General features: G+C 44.1%; 1 protein-coding gene across 2 annotated transcripts in view; it reads right to left on the reverse strand.

The window, feature by feature from the left end:
* Positions 1-5,433: 5,433 nt before the first annotated feature.
* LOC125515652 overlaps positions 5,434-12,794 on the reverse strand; it is a 33,188-nt gene continuing 25,827 nt past the window's right edge. For both annotated transcript variants that reach the window (XM_048681165.1, XM_048681166.1), the window contains exon 4: positions 5,434-5,777. In XM_048681165.1, coding sequence (XP_048537122.1) covers positions 5,699-5,777 — 79 coding nt within the window. In that variant the 3' untranslated portion in view covers positions 5,434-5,698. The remainder of the gene's footprint in view (positions 5,778-12,794) is intronic.

A 12,794-nucleotide genomic window follows, 5' to 3' on the forward strand; every position in this document is an offset into this window, starting at 1 on the left:
GCATGGATATCCTGCCTTATGGGCTTATCTTGTTATGGTCACTTGGGGGCTTCCTGCTCACTGAGCATAGCTGTGATCACCCTCTTGATCCGGCTTACACGCCTTGTTACAAATTACTTGGGGGCTTCCTGCTCATTGAGCATAGCTATGACTACCCTATTGATTCGGCTTATACGCCTTGTTACAAATTACTTGGGGGCTTCCTGCTCATTGAGCATAGCTATGACTACCCTATTGATTCGGCTTATACGCCTTAATTGCAAATAACTTGGGGGTTTTCTGCCCAAGTTGAATTGATACCAAAGAGAACTTGTTATAATGTGCAGTTCAAACATAGGTAACATGCCTTGATGGCTTGTTAAAGGTCACTTGGGGGTTTCCTGTTCAATGAACATAGCTATATTCACCCTTTTGATTGGCTTGAAACGCCAGGTGTATACACAAAAAATTTCAGTTGATCCTGCCTTGTACATCTGCCACTCTGCCCAGGTAATCCTGGAATGACCCGCCGAACTCTTGACAGTCAATCTTATTCAGACCCTGAACTTGTCAAAGTTAAAACGGCGGTTGGTCATGTGAGGCCCGGCTTACAGGTTTGAATAAAGGATTAACTTCGTGGTTGTGCAGCCCATGAAAAGCACTTGATGTTGAGTCTTGGCCGCCTATGAAAGCCTTGATTTTTTGTTATTTGTTTTTGAACTTTGTTTGGGTTTAATCTTTATATACCATATCGATATATGGTTGAAAAATCGGTTAGGGCCATGTTGCCTTGATCCTTGTGATTCATATTTGAATCTATTCGTAGTTTTGATAACCCGCCCTGATAGCGGACGTTAAGTCGCCAGGATATCTTTGCCTTGAGCAATCAAAATTATGATATTGCATGCCTACGGGTCAATACCCGCGACGGATTATAATTATTGAGGTATCATTAGGATGTCAATCTCCATGTATATTTTCAATAATGGTATGAATATTTTGGGTTTGGTAACCCGCCCTGGCTATGAACTTTAAGTCGCCAGAATACTTTGGAGTGTGCAATTGGGATTATGCGCTTATGAATACTTGGGTTGTCACCCTCACTGGATGTGGCGATGTAAGCCGGCAATTTGAGCCAATTTTTCAGGTATGTTTTTAAATTGTTGGATGAATATGCGAGGTTTGATAACACGCCCTAGCTTTGGACGTTAAGTCGCCAGTATATTTTGGATTGCGCTATTTGAATCATGTGCTTATAAATCATTGGAATGTTACCCTCCCTGGGTATGGCGACGCAAGCCAGCAGTATAAATCAATCCTACAGGTATGTTTTCCTAGTTATATATGCGAGGTTTGATAACCCGCTCTGGCGTTTAACTTTAAGTTGCCAGTATGTTTAGGCTTGAATGGCCTTAATTCTAGTCTTTTCCATAATTTCATAAGACTATATTATGTTTGGGTGTTACCCATCCTGATTTTTGACATTAAGTCGTCAGGGCATATGTTGTTTAAACTTTGTGCAGGACATGCAGAGCTATGGCTTACATAAATGATTAAGTTCAAGTCCATCATCAAAAATTAAATTGGTGTTTCAAAAGGGTTATCAGTTCTTGATTTTTACGAAAGGCTATAAGCCGCCGGGTTACAAAAATCCCGGATTACAATGGATGCGCATTAAGTCGCCATCGGCCAAGAGCCACCGGGTATTTAAATTCTGGATTTACTTGTCAACAAATAAAGTATTCAAATCTTTAATTGCCAAACATGGCTTAGATTTTCATTATGGTATTGAATGAGTGAGGTTTTCATACCGGATTATATTATTCAAATCTTTAATAGCCAACATGGCTGGATTTTTATTATGGTTATCAATAACCCGTATTATGATTGAGGTTTTCAAAGCTGCTGCAGAGCAATGGCTATTATTCCTTCATCCAAAAAATACCAACTCGCAACAGAGAGCATGGTCTAATATTGATATGCAAGAGTTCCAGCAATATTATTTGGACAATGGATATGATTTTATTTACAATGGAAGGAATAGTTCTGAGTCGCTGCAGGCTTACGACCCGGCACTTGGGGGCTACATTATTCAAATCATGATTATATCAAATATGGAAGTCTCGTGTCGCTGCAAGCATGCACCATGACACTTGGGGGCTAATGCAAGGTCATTTTTTACCCGCCTTATTGAAGACCCGACTCATCACATCATAATGAGCCGGTCCTTGGGGGCTACATATTGCTGCTCAATTCTACATAATCAGATCTACAAGTCCCTGCTCACTATTGCATAATGACCCGGCACTTGGGGGCTACACATGGGAAGTTCAAAATGTGCAGTTTATGATTGGCGGCTTACATGAACAACCGGGATTTCTCCAAGTTGCAGAATCTATATTAAAGCAAGTCTTAAGCTATCACTATGTTCTCCTCTTAAGACTTGGGGGCTACAGGTGATATGCATATAAAGGAGGAAATGACAAGGACTTCAGGATGATCAGGTGCCGGATCAGAATTTTTTTAATCGAGAGCACAACCCATCAACGTTGTTCTTGTGTTTATTTTGCAGGATCAGTTTAACATGGATAAATCCAAATTAAACTGGGGGCTAATGTCGGGGATATACCCCGCGGTATGACCCGGACAGATATATGACCCGGCCGGACTTGGCGACTCACTGGTGACCCGCCCTGACTTGGCGGCTCACTAAGTGACCCGTCCGGATCTCTCCACTCACTAATGACCTGGCAGAGCCAGGTGACTCATTGGTGACCCGGCAGGCGGGTCAGAGGAGCGACAAGACCCGGAGGCCCAGAAGGCGGTTCATGGAAGGTCGGCTCGTGTTATGGTGAGCCAGCTTAAGGAGAAAGGCATAAGGAATATTTCTCTTACAAGGGAAGCAAGAAGCAAGACTAAGATTCCACTTGTAATAGAATAGTCCTAGTCCTACAAGGACTCCACATGTAACCCGCCCCTTCAACTTATATAAGGAGGGGCAGGGCACCCTAAGAGAGACAAGTCTAGATAGAAAGACAAGTCAAGAGCTCTCGAAATAGAGCACTCCTGTAATCGTGATCATCATCATCAATATCAATGAAGCAGGATGTAGGCTTTTACCTCCACCGTGAGGGGCCGAACCTGGGTACAAAACCTCGCGTCTCTCGTCCCACTCAACCCCTCTCAAGCTACCACATAGATGTGTTGGTCTCACGACTAAGTCCTCACACTAAGGACATCTTCCATGACTAATCCACGACACCAAGTGCATATAGATGAGCATGTCAGGTAATCGAATCATACGAAAAAGTACAGTCAACAACATTTGTTCTTCGATGATTCTATATCTGAACCCAACTTACAAGTCACATTTGGTATGGCCTAGAAGTTTCTATTAAATATTTTTCTCTAATATACACTAGAAACCACTATTAAAATATTTGTTAGTGTGTATATGATTTAGGAATATATACCATGATATTTGATATTAAAATATATATGAACACATGCATAGATATGCAAATACATGTGTATATAATATATATAGTTTATGCACTGTTAGAAAATTAATTCGAAGAATTTTTAAAAGAGAATTTTTGGTACATCATACAATTTAAATTTGCAGAATCAAAATTTTCAATTATATACATTACAACTGTATAAAAAAGAATAATATAACTAATATTTGGAAACATTGTTATGTCGATAAGTAACAACATTATATTAGTTAAAAATTGTAATATGTTATACTTAGTTGAAAATAAGTATAAAAGTTTAGTATAAAACATTATGTCGCCCCTGACCAAAAAATGGTTTGGGTCAGCTCTGGCGTGGAGAGCTCCGACAAGTCTGTGTACTGGAAATTATCGAGGTTTCAGTGGCAGTGGGAGGAGAGACAAAGGGGGGCACGCCGGTATTTATACCGGCGGCCTGGTTGGCCCCACATGTCAGCCTGCTTCCTCCGCGGCAGGCGGGAGGAGACACTATGGGGGCCGTTGCCGTTGGAGTGGAAGGCCCCACGCGTGGGACGACATTATGCAACAAAATTACTTTTCAAGGGATACATCCTGCATACGAACATTTTAACCTCCATAGTAAAAGACCACACTTTGCCCAGGTTATGCCACAAGTCCAAAAAACTACGTATATCAAAGGAGTTGCATTTACGTTAACAGATAAGAGAATACTGAATCACCAGCCCCAGCCAAATCATGCAATGCACACTTCTGAACATGAAAGGTTTGCTTCACTGGTTGCATCTTCTTGTACACCGTCTCGCTCACTGATCAATGCCATTTAAACAAGAAATTTTGGTTCGTCAGGCAACTAAGACAGAATAACAACTAGTCGATGGATTAGAATTTTAAGTGTTCAGTGTGGTGTGGCATGAGGTAACAGCAGGCTGACCTATAAGTCATACTGCACTATCCCATTGAGCTTATCCAACTTCCTTATGTATCCAAAGCTTTTCTGTACTTTTCTTCAACTGAACAATATTTTCCTGAGTAAAACACATTATCCATCAAAATGTGGGCAATATTACCACCGAGGTTCAAACATAAACGCTCAAGTACGTTAGGTTTCTACAAGCCAGTAAATATTGCCCAGACAGATGATGCTTGGAAGGTGCAGGAAGCTATTGTATTGGCGATATAACACAGTAATGTGTCCCTTTGCTATAGCGCCAATACAACAACTTACTGCACCTTCCAGGCAACATCTGTCTGAGCCATTTTTTCTGCAAAATTGCATAATACCATTTATATTACCACTCCTTTCCAACCTTTTGAAAACAAAGCATAGCCATAATTTGCAGGTTAAAACATGCATGCTAAACAACCATTGCGGTGTTCCTTAACACCCTATTTGTTGATACTACCAAAAATACCTAACTTTCATGGTCTTCACATCTTAGCACTTACTACATGACAAAGTTCACAATTCATTCCTGGAAAGATTACACACTACTAGGAAAAAGGCTACTAGTAGCGCGGGTAAATTGACTACTAGTAGCGCGGGTACCTGCGCTACTAGTATCGCGCTACAGCTAAAAGTTAGTAGTAGCGCAGGGTAAACCCACGCTACTACTAACATTTTACTAGTAGCGCGGTTGTCACACGCGCTACTATTATTTGAACCCGCGCTACTACTAACGAAATAGCAGTAGCGGGTCTAGAACACCAAGCGCTACTAGTATCCTAAATACTAGTAGCACACAATTTTTTCCCACGCTACTAGTAATGAATTAGTAATTAAAAAAAAATAAAAACATGAAATGCTGCAGTACAGAAAATAGTCTAGGCAAGCATGTGCTACATCATATTTGGATCTGAATCTAACACTCATTGACGCTACTTGGTTAGGAATTTGGAGTGTATTGTGAAGAACGTTAATTACAACTCAAATCATTAATGGTAACTACACTTAAGAGGACACCTTTCAAGGCTACCCATATATTGGCACAACGTGGCCGTGGTCCTCATGATACAGAAAATGTGAAGTAATAGATCATACTATTTCAATGTTGTGATTGAGATAATACTATAGTGCAAGAATGTGACAGTGGTCTTCGGTGCTTGTGATTACGATCATTGTCGTCATTGCCACTAGTTTCAAATTTTTCAGTATCTCTAGTAGCTTCCGGATCGGTGGAACTACTTTCTTCCTTTGGTGAAGGAACTTCTGTTTTGCCAACATCCAATGCTTGAGCTATTAACCCTTAGTGCATCTTCACGATAAGCAAATCCGCAGGAAAAAAGTCAACTTGGCATCTAGATTTTATCCATTGCCCCGAGTCCCTGACCATGTTCAATAAACACTAAATTTAGAACATTACTATTGTAAATACATGAGACATAAAATCCTACGACCATCGACAGAAAAGATATACAGTTAAATACATGGGGCATAAAATCCTATGACCATCGACAGAAAATATATTCAATTAAACTTAGGTCTCGCTGGGAAGGGCTCTATGAGACAGGCATTGTAAGTAAACAGATATTTTCATTTACAAAAAGATATCCAGTTGAAAAGTGACAAATAACTGAATGAAACTCAGACTATATATTTCAGTTACAAACAATATTTCAGCTTAGGAATGGAGTGTATAACACTACTAGGAAAAGGCCTACTAATGGCGCACCAGTTTTGCCTACTAATGGCGCATCACTAGTGCGCCATTAGTATCACACCACTAGTATTTATTACTAATGGCGCACCACCCAGTGCGCCATTAGTATATAACACCATGCGCCATTAGTATGCCTCCCAGGGGCCATATTTAACCATGTGCTTTGGCACACTAATGGCGCACTGCGGATGGATGCGCCATTAGTATACTTGGCATACTAATTGCGCACTGTTTGGTGATGCGCCATTAGTATACTTTGGCATACTAATGGCGCACTCTGTAGTGATGCGCCATTAGTATGAATATTAGGTTTTATTTTTTTTACTTTTCTGATTTTTGCACAGGTTACAAAATATATTATTTGACAGAATATAGACAGTAGCACACAGCAACAGCAGATTCATCGAATACAATAGAAGATTAGTCTTCGAATACAATTCATCATATTAGTCTCCGAATTCAAAAGACCGAACAAAGATAAAATATTACAAGTCTCGAGACCGCGAGTATCGAGTTTGTCTTCACATTACAAGTCGACATCGATCATCTAAACTACCATCACATAGAAGAGAGCTGCGGTCATCACGATGAGCATCATCGCGATGAAACTGGTCTTCATCCGGTTCCTCCAACACTCCCTCCTCTCTCCCGCTAGATAGCGGGTGTATCTAGATTCCGCCTCCGCCCTAGTGGTGTACCCTTTGTAACTGTTACCGCTGAAATGGTGAACCTGTCTCCGACACTCCTCCCAGTCGTCGTAGACTCCGGGAACCTTACCCTTGTACACGACATACGACGGCATCTCTATGCACAAGCCAAACAACAGACAATACATACATAAGCAATATATAAGTATGCAACAAAAGGATCGGAAGAGAAAAGCAACACATGACATTAATAGCACGATTCATGGTCCTACTAATAAATAGCATCGATTACATCTAAGTTGAACGAATGTCCAAACCAAAGAGACATACAAGTTCATTAAAGTTTTACGACATGAGCCAATCAATGTTTCAGAACTACACATAGCATCACTACTGTCGCCCCGACTCATGGGACCGGAGCGTGGATGAAGCTGCTGTCTGTCATGATGGTCATGAAATCGCAGGCGTTGTCAGCCTGCATTTGTAGCGTTCCGTCTATCTCCCTGTTGGATGGTTGATATCTGAGGTAGAACTGCCCCGAGGTATGAAGGACATCTTGATGGATGATGTCCGCAAACTCCAACTGGATGCGAAAGAATTCTTGTCTGATGTCCGCATCCTGGATTGCCGACAAGCTCGCGGCCCAATCTTTGAGATTATTTGGTAGCAGAAGGTGATGATGGTCCCTTACGATCGCCCGCATGTGATGGAGGGCGTAGTAGGCATCCTTCTGACCGCCAGGCGGCTGCTTGACGCAGCAGAACATCGTATTGTGGGCGAACACGTTGAAAGGGCATTTCCCTACTTTATGTTTTGGATGATGATGACAACCCTTTGTGGTCTAATCATGTGCTATATGTTTCAGGTTCTCGATGCTTAGGCCTACATCGGATTGCTATTGCCTCTCGAAGGAAAAGATCGAAGACGTGTCCTCTATGCTTTTATTTTCTTTGGTCGTAGAGTACCCATACTATCAAGAGGGAATCCTCATTAGGAAGCTCTAGGGGAATTAGTTCACGTACACTTTCCTCACCCTTTCTTTGTCTTCCTCAGTTGTGTGAGAGAGAGTTTCCCCCTGTCTTTCCCTCTTGTTTCTGCTCTTCCCAGCGGTTGTACCGCTCCCTGGAGCGGTTGTACCCCTGGACCTTGACGCTCTCCAGCTTTGACCGAGCGGTCGTACCGCTACCTCCGGGCGGTGGTACCGCCACCTTGCTCAACAAAGGCTAGGACGGTGGTTCCGGCCATGCACCGCTCAAGTACCGCTCAAGGCTCTGTTTTGATGCGGTTCTTGGGCGGTGGTGGCCCGGTTGATCCGGTCGATCCTCGTTGACCGGTACCACCGGTGGTCTGAGCGGTTCTTCCGCTCAGAACTTCGCCGTCCAAGAGCTCAGGGCCATGCGGTTGTTCCGGTCTTGCACCGCTCAAGTACCGGTCTCGTCTCTGTTTTGAGGCGGTAGTTGTGCGGTGGCTGGGCGGTTGGTCCGGTCATTCTCTTAACTGGTACCACCGCCTAGTGGCCCGGTTGTACCGCTTGGTAGGGTTCGGCAGCTACACCATGAGTCCCGGTTGTACCGGGACAAGGACCGGTTGTACCGCTGCGGGGCTGAAAACGCAGCAACGGCTGGATTTTTAGGGTTACTATATAAGAGTGTTTCTCCCACCTACCACTCTCACCTTTGACCTCTCTCACTCCACCATTAATGCACTTCAAGATCTCTTGCCCGATCTCTCTCTCTAGCCACTCAAACTTGTTGACTTGCTAGGGATTGAAGGAGGAGACCTAGATCTACACTTCCACCAAAGGATATTTGCTTCCCCCATACTTTCTTGTGTGGATTTTGTTACTCTTGGGTGTTTGAGCACCCTAGATGGTTGAGGTCACCTCGGAGCCATATTCCATTGTGGTGAAGCTTCGTGGTTTTGTTGGGAGCCTCCAATTAAGTTGTGGAGAGAGCCCCAACCTTGTTTGTAAAGGTTCGGTCGCCGCCTTCAAGGGCACCAATAGTGGAATCACGACATCTCGCATTGTGTGAGGGCGTGAGGAGAATACGGTGGCCCTAGTGGCTTCTTGGGGAGCATTGTGCCTCCACACCGCTCCAACGGAGACGTACTTCCTCTCAAAGGGAAGGAACTTCGGCAACACATCCTCGTCTCCACCGTCTGCACTCTTGGTTATCTCGTGCCTTTATTTGAGCAAGCTTATTTGTTTCATATCTCTTGCTTGCTTGTGTTCCTATCCTTGTTGCATCATATAGGTTGCTCACCTAGTTGCATATATAGACAACCTACTTTGATGCAAAGTTTAAATTATTAAAGAAAAGCTAAAAATTGTTAGTTGCCTATTCACCCCCCTCTAGTCAACCATATCGATCCTTTCAATTGGTATCAGAGGCTCGTCTCTTTATTAAGGACTTTACCGTCCAAAGAGTATGGTTGACACCGTAGACGGTGTGGAGGAACACTCCGGTGTGAATCCTATCTCGTCTACGGGCGATGGGGGAACCTCGGTCTCACGTGAGGAGTTCAATGTGGCCTTGGAGACATTGAAAACCTCCATGACGACCGAAGTTGAAAGCATGTTTACTAAATTTCTTGAGGGGCTTAAACTATCCACTGCACCGTTGAAAGTGGGTGATCCCGCCAACAAGGTGACGGATGCTATCCCCGACAAGGGGGAAGCTAGTAGTGAAAAGGCTCCTTCTTCTAGTGGTAAGAATGGCACCGACATCTTTGCCCATGTGGAACCACCACTTGTTTATGGTGGACCGGTTCCTTCCACTCATTTGAATCATGCCGGTCCTCCCCCTAAGATTGTGAAAAATGAGGATTTTGATTCTTGGGTTTACCGCTTTAAACGTCATTTAAATCATGTGAACACTAACCTTTGGAGAATCATTGAAGAAGGTTTCTATCCACATGATCCAAGCAACTTCACTCCTCGAGAAGCCGCGGACAATCAATTCAATGAGAATGCTCTCTTCATCATTCAAGATGCAATTCCACCCGAAGACCTACCTCATCTTCGTCCCTTCGCCTTGGCCAAAGATGCATGGCATTGTGTCGTCTCTCTCTACTGGGGAAGCGCAAGCATTCAACGCTCCAACTATGAAGTGGTACAAGATGAGGCCGATGAGTTTGCAATGAAGGAAGATGAAGAACCTCGTGAGCTCTATCGGAGAGTAACCAAACTCGCGGTCTCACTACGAGATCACGGGAGCAAGGACACGGATGACAATTGGATCAAGCGAAAATTCCTCAAGGCAATGATGCCCTATCACAAGGCCATGTCCTCCGTCATTCGTCAAAGACTAGACTTCCACACTTTGACCTCAAGCGAAGTGTTGGATGAGTTTGTGGCCATGAACATTTTGGACAAGACGCCGACAATGCGGTGCTCCGTTCTCAACGGGCAAAGAAGCCTAACCTTGCATTGAAGGCCAAGCTCACCGTTGAAGAAGAAGAAGAGGAAGAAGAGGAGAGCAACCCCGAAGATACGAAGTATGCATATCATGAACACATGGCACTTGCTTCAAGGCAATTTTGGAGCAAGAAAAACTCGAGGCCAAACTTTAGCAAAAACAACTCGAGTGGCACGAGGGGCAAGCAACGTGTAAGGACTTGCTACAATTGCGGCAACGTGAGTCATTTTGTTACGGAATGCCTGTATGAGAAGAGGGAAGACAATGGTGGCAAGCTCATCCGAAAGGACAAGGCCAAGTCGTTCCCCAACAAGAACAACTTCACCAAGAAGACTCCTCCCAAGGCATTGGTTGTACAAGAAGAGTACAATGAGGATGATGAGGATGACGAAGATGATGAGTCGGTTGCCATGGCCTCCGTTTCCATTGCGACGACTTCACAGGTGTCTCTCTTCGACTCACCCAATGAGAGCATCACCGCCAAGTGCCTCATGGCTAAAGCCACCAACAAGGTAACCCACAATATCAAAACTATCATCATTAATCATCCTTCTCCGACGGATAGCATTAGTGAACTTGAGGGAGCTAATGTGGAGGCAAACGAGTTTGAGGCCTTTATGGGCAAACTTAAGGGAAAATCCAAGAAGCACTTTGTTGCTCTCTTGGAACAACTTGGTGAAGCCAATGACATGATCGAGGCTCACGAAGACACCATCTCTAAGATGGAAGGGCATATTCGTGACTATGCCAATGAGATTTCAGATCTTTCCAATGCTCTTGAGGAAGAGCGTGGTCTTCGTTTGGCTCTTGAGGAGTCACACAATGTTGATAATGCTAAGTTAAAGAAAGATTATGATCATGTCCTCATTGTTTCTCGTGTGCTAAATTCCAAGAAGGCCAAACTCGGGGTTGATCTTGCTAGACTTAAAGAGGAGTTTGATATACTTGACAAGGCCCACAAGGCCTCGAAGGGTACTCACGCTAGCCTCAAGGAGTCTCATGATCAACTCCAAGTGAAGCTAACTAAGGAGAAAGCAACATTTCCTCATATGGTCTTAATTGATAATGCAAATGCTACTAACCCGTGTTGTGAGCATATACATCTTGTTGAGGAAAATGCTAAGTTGAAGGAGCAACTTGAGAGAGGTCTTGCGACTTGCATACAAGGCAAGAAGAACCTCAACGATCTCTTGATCAACCAAAAGGGAGTTGTGGCCAACGAAGGGGTTGGGTACGTGCCAGACTCCAAGAACAAGAAGAAGAATGACAAGACCAAATGACCTCCTCCTCTCATGCAAACCTTTGTGAGGGAGGGAGAGAGTGCCCCCGAGGAGAAGAAGAAGAACAATGTCACCCTTCCCAACAAAGCCGGCGATTTTAACCCTTCTTATGTGTTATGCCGTGCTAGTGATGGGCATGTCTATGCCAAATTTGTTGGTTCTCTTCATGAGTACATTGAATGGTCTATTTGGGTTCCTAAGACCCTTGTTACTAACATCAAAGGACCCATTACAAAATGGGTACCTAAAACCAAGCATTGATCTCTTGTAGGTGTTTGCTTCCGGTGGTGGATCATGGTTGCTCGACAGCGGAGCTACAAATCATATGACCGGAAGCAAGGACTTGGTGGTGGACGTGCACAAGGTTCCGTCTATGCCCACCAATGTCGAGTGGGGTGACGCCTCATCTTCTAAGGTATTGGGACTTGGCAAGGTGGTCATCTCTCATGATCTCACGATCGAGAAGGTCATGCTTGTTGAGTCCCTTGCATACAATTTACTTTCCGTTCGTCAACTTGCAATCATGGGTTTTGCCACTTTCTTTGATATCGATACCGTGGCCCTCTTGTGGAGCAAGACTCTTAAAGTAGCCTTTGTTGGGCATGTCGAGAACGGTCTATATGTGATTAACTTCTCGGAGCGACCCACTAAGACCGCGACGTGCCTAATGGCTAAAGTTGATGTGGGATGGCTTTGGCATCACCGTTTAGCCCATGTCAATATGAGATCTTTGCAAAGTCTCCTCAAGGGGGACCATGTCCGTGGACTAACGAATGTTAGTTTTGCTAAATATCGTGCTTGCAGTGCCTGTATCGAAGGAAAGCTACATGAGAAGGCTCACCCTCCCACGACTATCATTTATTCGAAGAGGCCTTTGGAGCTCCTTCACATGGATCTCTTTGGGCCTCCATCCTTCGATAGTCTTGGAGGTAGGAAGTATTGCTTGGTGATTGTGGATGACTACTCAAGGTACACGTGGGTGTATTTCTTCAAGAGGAAGAGCGAGACCCAACAAACTGTCATTGACTTTGCAAATGAAGCACAACGTCAACACAATGCAAAGATCTTGACAATAAGAAGTGACAACGGCACCGAGTTCAAGAACTACACCTTGGATGAGTTTCTTAGTGATGAGGGAATCAAACATCAATATTCCGCACCCTACACCCCTCAACAAAACGGTGTTGCGGAGAGGAAGAACCGGACGTTGATGGATGCGGCAAGGACCATGATGGCGGAGTTCAAGTCTCCGTACAACTTTTGGGCCGAAGCCATCAACACCGCGTGTCATGCATCCAATCGGCTCTACCTCCGCAAGGGCTTGAACAAGACTCCA

The sequence above is a fragment of the Triticum urartu genome, chromosome 6 (genome assembly GCF_003073215.2).
Source record: "Triticum urartu cultivar G1812 chromosome 6, Tu2.1, whole genome shotgun sequence".
Classification (NCBI taxonomy): domain Eukaryota; kingdom Viridiplantae; phylum Streptophyta; class Magnoliopsida; order Poales; family Poaceae; genus Triticum; species Triticum urartu.